This window comes from Lepidochelys kempii, chromosome 5 (genome assembly GCF_965140285.1).
Source record: "Lepidochelys kempii isolate rLepKem1 chromosome 5, rLepKem1.hap1, whole genome shotgun sequence".
In the NCBI taxonomy this organism is placed as follows: Eukaryota; Metazoa; Chordata; order Testudines; family Cheloniidae; genus Lepidochelys; species Lepidochelys kempii.
The window spans coordinates 22,835,910-22,843,647 of NC_136384.1; the positions used below are offsets into that span (position 1 = coordinate 22,835,910).

The following is a 7,738-nucleotide window of genomic DNA, read 5'->3' on the forward strand; positions in this document are numbered from 1 at the left end:
GCATCCGATGAAGTGAGCTGTAGCTCACGAAAGCTTATGCTCAAATAAATTGGTTAGTCTCTAAGGTGCCACAAGTCCTCCTTTTCTTTTTGTGAATACAGACTAACACGGCTGTTACTCTGAAACCTGTCACTAATGTTATTGATTTCAAAACATCAGGTGATTAAGAAAGAAAAATAACTGTATCATCTCATCAAGTACACAGATATCCCAAAATGTTCACATAGATTGTGGGTATGGCTAAGAAATACAAAATCTAGCACATTTCAAGTGTGATCTGCACATTTCTTTGGACAGAGTCTGTGGTACTACCTCTCACCAGCAGGAGAGTGAATTTGTGTGGGGGGGTGGAGGGTGAGAAAACCTGGATTTGTGCTGGAAATGGCCCACCTGATGATCACTTTAGATAAGCTATTACCAGCAGGACAGTGGGGTGGGAGGAGGTATTGTTTCATATTCTCTGTGTATATATAAAGTCTGCTGCAGTTTCCACGGTATGCATCCGATGAAGTGAGCTGTAGCTCACGAAAGCTCATGCTCAAATAAATTGGTTAGTCTCTAAGGTGCCACAAGTCCTCCTTTTCTTTTTAGGTTGTAAGCTATTTGTGGCAGGGCCTGTCTTATCTCTCTGTGATTAGCACCTTGTCAGCTTTAATAATAAGTCAATAATAATGTGGTGCTCCTGGATCATTAATCAGCTGACTGTCGGTCCTGCTGGAATAGGATACATGTGCAAATATGGTCCTTTAAGCACTGCTCATCCCTCCCTTCGCTCTAGCCCAGCGTTGGCAGGAGGGGAGACTAGGCAAGCTAGACTATGTATGTTCATGCTAGCCAGGCACATCATACATTGTCACTCCACATAAAACTGCGCTCAATGCTCAACATGATTTAATTTACTAAATTCACCCAGTTATTAAAACTCAGAGCACACAGAGCTCCCCCACTGACATCATTAACCGCCCCCCCCCCACGAGCGGCGGTAGCTAAATTGGCAGGAGAGCGTCTTCCATCGACATAGCGCTGTCCCCACTGGCACTTCTGTTGGTGTAACTTGTGTTGATGGGGTGTTTTTTCCACACCCCTGAGCAACATACATTACACTGAGGAAAGTGCTAGCCTAGACACAGCCTAAGCTAAGATGGGGCTCCGCTGGGCCAAGTCTCCTTGAGACGCGCTGAGGACCGCGCAAGCTGTGGGCCTGTATTCGGGAAATGCTTTTTACAGCCTTATCCAAAAGGGTGCCACGGGGCCATGCTTCGAGGCCTTGGCACTAGCAATGCCTAAGAAGGGCTAGGACCGGGCTTACCCTCTCACAAGGCATTTCCCAGCGCCCTAGGGCTCAGCGCTTCAGCGGGGGGGGGGAGGGGGAGCGGCGCAGGGCCCGGGCAGGCAGGCAGGGCTGGCACAGGGACCCTGCCCGGGCGCCCGCTGGGAATCAAACCAGCAGCCACCGCCGCCGCCGCGCTCCAGCCCGCCTCCCTGAGGCAGCGCGCCACGGGCCGGCCGGGGGCGGGGCTGGCCGCCAGTTCGCGCGCCGCCTCGGGCAAGTCCGGACGTGCCCGGTCCCGGCAGCAGACACGTGCCCCAGCGCCATGCCCGGGCGCTGAACCAACTTGTGCAAGCACGCCCGGCATCCTCGCCGCGGATTGGCTGCAGGCCCCGGGGGAGGGAGGGATTCCCTTTTGCTTTCCCTACCTCATCACCGGCGAGGAAACCCCCGCCGGCCCAGTGTCTCCCTTTATCGCGCCGCGGCGACGCGCAGGCAGCCAGAGCCGTGTAGACGGGCGAGAGGAGAGCGCCGCTCGGCACCGTCCCGCTCCCGACACCGTCCCCCGGCAGCCTGCTCTGATCTCCCCGCGGCGGCTGCAGACCAGCGGCGAACGACGCGAAATGATGCCGGGAAAGACCCTGCGCAAGGGTGCGCAGCAGAGCCCCGCTCCCGCAGGTACCGGCCCGTCCCCCCAGGAGCCGGCTGGGTGCCCGGGGGCTGAGCCTGGCCCCAAGCGCCCTTAGAAACGCACGGGTGTGAGATGATCGCTGCGGTGCCGCGATCCGGGGAAGGGGGCTTAGTCAGTTTCACCTTCTCGTGTTATCCGGCTGCAGTGGGAGCGAGAGCGGTTTTGCTTTCTGTTCTTGCGTGAGCAAGACGGGGTTCCGTTTTAAACGGCTCAAGATTTCCCTCTTGCCTGGGGAGGGGGGAAAGAGTAAGAAAGAGGATTTTTAAACTTCTGACTGAGGGTGTAAGCAAGACGGAAAACCAGAACAATGTCTTAGCCAGATTTCGATGTGTTGTTATTAGATGCTCCCTGCAGCCTACAGTAATACAGGGTTGAGTGGTTCAGATCTTTGCCATCTGAGATAGGAACCCGTCTAAAACAATGTTTCAGCGGCGATCACTAGAGCTAGGTCCGAGGCACCAAATTCGAGTCTCGATTTGAACCACCACCCAACTCAGGGAATGTGCGGCTCCAAGGTTGTGGTTTCGAAGTTCTGGCCCCCTCGAAAACTGGGGCCTTTGGATCGGGGGGGGGGGGGGATTCAGCTTAGGATCATTTCTAATGACCGCTCCATAAATACTGACGGCGAGCTCGCGTCTGGTCTCACAGGGGGAACTGGATTCACTCAGAGAACAGAATCTTGCGTTTGCTGAAGCGCCCGAGAAGGCTGTTTAACAATACAATCTAGCGAGATCAAAGTAGTCATTCTTTGTGGCTTGTCGTTTGATCAGTGCTAAGTAAAAAAATGTTCAAAAAGTATGACTGTCACTTAGGGTAACATTTCTCATGCAAATTGTGGGATGGGAACTTTTTATTGCTTTCCCCAGTCCCAACAAGCAACTAGAGCTAGTAAAAATTGTTTTTACAGGTTTCTGGGGTTTTTATTTTAAAATTTTAAATTTCTGTTACCAGCTCTGTAAGCAACTGTACACCTTTACAAATCTCTTACCTTTTGGGGTAAAATGTTTAACTTATAGACATGTATGATTTATGTGAGAGCTATCCCCTATAGACAAGAAAGTGTACAGAATTCACAAAACTGATGACTGGTTTTCCTTTGTGTTTTACAGCACAGGAAGCTGTGACCCAGTGCTCTTTGCAACTACGCAAAATAGGAGATATATGCAACCTGCAGCAGAAGATTCTTAATGTTATTACAAAACTGTTCTGCCCAGGAACGTGAAAACTCTTCGGGAGATGTCAAACAGAAGAGGAAAGAAGAAAACAATGGTTTTGGAAAATATGGTCTTTGCAAGCTTGTAATAAGTGACTTGCATGAGATGAGGAGATGGAATTAGCTGTATGCATTACTTACTGCTGCCTGTTCCCATTGAAGGAAGGCTGTTGAAATATGATTTCTCTGGAGAGCTGGACATATGTATTGGTTGGTGGATGTCAGTATGGGGGGGAAATTACAATTAACCCTTCCAAAGACTGACCTGTGGAGTGACTTGGAAGAGCAAGGAACCTTCTCATCTGACAAGCCTATCGATGTTCTGGTTCAGGAGTTGCATCTAGTTCTATGTCACTTGGAGCAACAGGCAGAAGATACCAGTTACCTCCAAACATTGGACTGGAATGTACCATGAAAACCAGTTTCTAAGTTCTTGATGGTTTTTGTTTTCTAAAATGTAGACTCTATTGTACAAACCTGGTGTGGAACATTATCTTATTTTTTTTTTGTTATTTGTTTGTTTTGGTTGTAGCAGATGTACTGTCAGTGATGTTAGTTGTTACGCAGATGTTTCTCTAAGGAATAACACCGTAATTCTGTTAATTATGAGGTTGCTGTATGGATCTAGGATGTATATATGTGTATGAAAATAGTATTTCATGGAACTTAGAGAGATGACTTATGGCTTATGCACCAGAAATAGTGCAGATGACTATTCAAATGGTGCCATAAAGCATGCATTAAAACAGATTAAAGGAAGCATAGTAGCTTATGGCGATTAAGAAAGTCCTTCATGCAGTCAGTACTCTAAGAAAATTATTGAATAAGAAAAATGCATACATTAAAACATATATTACATAGCAAAATAAGATGATTGGCAGGTGTATGAGTTTGGGGGAGATTCCTTCACAGCATCAGAAGGAATATTAAAACAGAATAAGTTACTGTTGGGAGGTAATAAAATTACTCTAAAAACAAACAGAAAGTGAAACTAAAATGGAATCAGTGGTTTTCTGGAGAAAAAACATGAATTATTTTTCAAAGAAAGTAACTGCTCAGATTAAGAGAGATGTCAATAAAACTGAATGTTACAGTTGTTACAGGAAAGTAATGTATTGCTTCTAAATGAAAGCTGAGACCTTGACTGGAAATAAAGGATAGGAAAAAAATTCAGCTCTTATTTGGTGTCAACCTCATTTTTGTTTGTAATGATGAAGATGCTGTTATTTTGTCTCATGATGTGATATGTTAGTGAGATGCTTGTTGCATCCTTCTTGAAAAGCAACATTGGGCCCGGCTTGGAGAAGAGACTTGTTCTGCACTTCAGTCCATTAGAAAGCAACTTTTCTGTTTGTATATTTTAAAAGCACCTTGAATCAAATGCAAGAGATGGTGCAACTACCATGTCTAAGCCAAATTAATCAGTGTCTTAAACGATGGGCTAAATTATACATAGGATGTCAACTAGTAGGAAAATGGATGTAAGTGACAAAATAATGTAACTTGCTTGGGTTTGGTATTCAGAGAGTGCAAAATAAGTGTCAGATTCAGGCTGAAGGAAGATGTAGCAAAAAAAGTAACTTGAATTCACACACTCTTGCTTCTACTACACTTTCCTCTTGCATGTAAATTACATCTGTCTTATATACCTTCTGAATGCCAGATCAGTGCAAGTTAAACCATTTCACTGCTTGCATCCATTTTGGGCTCCCTTGCCCTTCGTGTGCAATTCATTCCACACTAAGACACCAATGAATTTGAGCTAGGGGTTCCCAAACTTGGTTCGCAGCTTGTTCAGGGTAAGCCCCTGGTGGGCCGTGAGACACTTTGTTTACCTGAGTGTCCGCAGGTACGGCCGCTCCCAGCTCCGAGTGGCTGCCAATGGCGCGGGCCGGGCCACCAATTGTCCCAGCTCCCATTAGCTGGGAACAGCAAACCACGGCCACTGGGAGCTGCGAGTGGCCATACCTGCGGTCACTCAGGTAAACAAAGCATCTCGCAGCCCGCCAGGCACTTACCCTGAACAAACCGCGAACCAAGTTTGGGAACCTTTATTTGAGCCTATGATCTTGCATAAATCTGCTTTCTTTCATGAGGTTTTCATTGTAAAGCTCTTTTCAATACCCCAGGACCAAGTATCCAGTGATCTGATTTGCTGACACTGATTTCACTTGGTATAATCTCAGCTGCTGGGTTTGTTTGTTTTTTTGATGTATAAAAGGCACAGTCCCAGCAAAGGAACTTTTGCATTGGCTTGAATGAGAGCAGGAGCAGGCCCAAACATAGCAGGTTTCCTCTTCCTATGAGCTGTCAGATATTGTGTTCTCAGTGAGAACGTAGCATTTCAGGATGGTGTTGTTTTATCCACAGTGCCACAAGCTAATGTGAAACACGTGAACTTGTCTCCCTAAAGGTACAGAGTCCTGTCTCATTCAGAAGCACCTTTTCAGGTATTAAAGGGTGACTGTTGTTTTCATTTCTGTTATGTCAAATTTTAGCTCCATGAATAACTCCATGAGACTAAGCAAAGTGTTCGTTCACGGTTTGATCTAACAGCCACTGAATTCAATGGAAAGACTCCCAGTGGTATCCATGGAGTTTGATCACAGTCTTAGGTAAAACTCCAGTGAGGTCACTAATAGTTATGTCAGACTAAGAATCTCAAGAAAATATAGTATTAAGGAACTGCGTTGTTGCTAAAATACACTCAAATTAAGGTGTTCAGCTTAATGGGTGCAGCCTTACAGTTAATTAGGATGCTAGCCAAGGTTTCAAATGGCCTGTCAGTAATTCCAGGCTGTAAATAACAAAAATAATAGCATAAAGCTCTGGGAATGAACGATGTAAATGTCACAGGGACATTTCAGCTGGGAATTGCAGCACTTTATTGTATAGCTGTGGAATGGCAATGTTTATTTTTCATGGAATGTTTTTATGTTGCTAAATTCCATAGTGTGTTTATTTGGTGATTGTGTAATGTGACGTCAATCAAATTGTTTACAGTGAATTCAAAAGAAGAATTAGTTCAAAGTGACTAATATCTGTATCAGTTTGATCATGTGATTTGTGGGTAGAGTTTCCTTGCATTACTTTTCAAAATGATGTGCCATATGACTGTATCAACATGAGATTGGTTTTTCTCAAGGCATTTTTTTGGGTTAGGGACAGATGTTTTGTTATATAACCCAATAAAGTGTGTCTGTTGTTATCTTGTTAAGATAATAAACATGATGTGTTTGCAAGCAAATCATTCTTTGTTGTAAAATCTGTTTTCTGAGGATTCTGAATGAATGGTCATATGCCAATTCCTTCTGAATTATTAGGAGTTTAAGGTCACATACTCAGTCATTAGATATCTTCCGGGAGACTTGATATATTGGATTTTATTTATGAGCCCTTGGATATGAGTTATAACTAAGGTCGCCAGAATTCAAAATGAGAAAGCAGGACACTTATTTTAATATTGGTTAGTGAGTATTTGCATTACTACCCTTTGCTGAGTGGAAGCAGAATTGCTCAGTTGTGTGTCAAAAGCCCTATACTACTAAACAGTTAGCTTCTCCTTTAGCTCAAGTGATAGGGGTTTGCTCATTATGAGCAAAAGGCTCTATTTATCTAGTAATCTGCATATCAAAGTACTATCGAATGATACAAATCATAATCATCCCACAAATAACCCCATGAAGTTCCCAGTGGCCATGATGGGCAGCCTTGTGACGACAGTGAAGTCTAAGGAGGACATAGTTCTGTCACAATTTGTCTTGGGTGCACAGGGAATGAACATGGGAGGGGTTTGACAAGTGGGAAGAAGTTCAGGTTTGGGCTTTTCCACAAGTCATGAAAGGGTTTAGATGCTGGGTAAGGATGTCAGATTAATGGTACTTGTCATGGTGGGGGTCGGTGCAGCTATAGCCGAGCAAAAGGATACTACAAAGCTACTTCCCCTATTCTCCCATAAGCCCTGAGTCCAGATGTGTCTCTGTACGGCAACGTGCCCATCCAGGATGCTCCCTACCTCTAGCCTACCCACAAGAGCTAGGGTAGCACTGTGACTATTTACACATTCTTACAGGAGGCAATTTACAATACTAGGCCAAATCCTCTCTTCTGAGGTCATCCACAGAAGCCCCCACCCGCAATGTACTGAGCACGGTTCTGTTCTGACTATTAGAAGAGGGGCAACGCATTAAGTATCTTGAGTAATGCGCAATCAGATTTTTATAGCAGCATGTCAAGGGTTATACAACAGCCACCAATCCCCCTCTAAGGGATAGAAAAAACTCATCACATGCTACAGATATTTACATCAAAAGATCACGGGATTCTGACTCATCCACAACAATCTAACTTGAAAAGGTGAAAAACACAGAAACCAACAGAGACAAACACCAACAGCACTATCTGCTCAGCCCCAGGTCTCTTCTTATTAGACACAGAGCAACAGACACCGACCAGGCCAACACGTGCAGGGCTTTCACATTCAACTTTAGGCTGCTCATGTGAAAACCAGACTCACCCACTCTGGCACCTGGAGTCACATGTACTATCTCCTAAATGCTCTGCT

The 7,738-nt window shown here is 45.0% G+C and overlaps 2 protein-coding genes across 2 annotated transcripts in view; one reads left to right on the forward strand and one right to left on the reverse strand.

The window, feature by feature from the left end:
* Positions 1 to 1,790, reverse strand: part of LOC144930547 (uncharacterized) — a 79,897-nt gene extending 78,107 nt beyond the window's left edge. The window contains exon 1 of the mRNA XM_078852714.1: positions 1,699 to 1,790. Coding sequence (XP_078708840.1) covers positions 1,699 to 1,703 — 5 coding nt within the window. The 5' untranslated portion in view covers positions 1,704 to 1,790. The remainder of the gene's footprint in view (positions 1 to 1,698) is intronic.
* PMAIP1 (phorbol-12-myristate-13-acetate-induced protein 1) lies at positions 1,552 to 6,411 on the forward strand. Its single transcript, XM_073343660.2, has 2 exons — positions 1,552 to 1,948; positions 3,071 to 6,411. The coding sequence occupies exons 1-2, from the start codon at positions 1,894 to 1,896 to the stop codon at positions 3,181 to 3,183; spliced, it is 168 nt and encodes a 55-aa protein (XP_073199761.1). The 5' UTR covers positions 1,552 to 1,893; the 3' UTR covers positions 3,184 to 6,411.
* Positions 6,412 to 7,738: the final 1,327 nt, after the last annotated feature.

What these genes read in the sequence shown, in the direction of transcription:
- PMAIP1 (XM_073343660.2), top strand. Translation starts at nt 1,894, where the DNA reads ATGATGCCGGGAAAGACCCTGCGCAAGGGTGCGCAGCAGAGCCCCGCT. An exon ending in GCAGAGCCCCGCTCCCGCAG is followed by an intron (nt 1,949 to 3,070) that starts GTACCGGCCCGT and finishes TGTGTTTTACAG; the next exon opens with CACAGGAAGCTGTGACCCAG.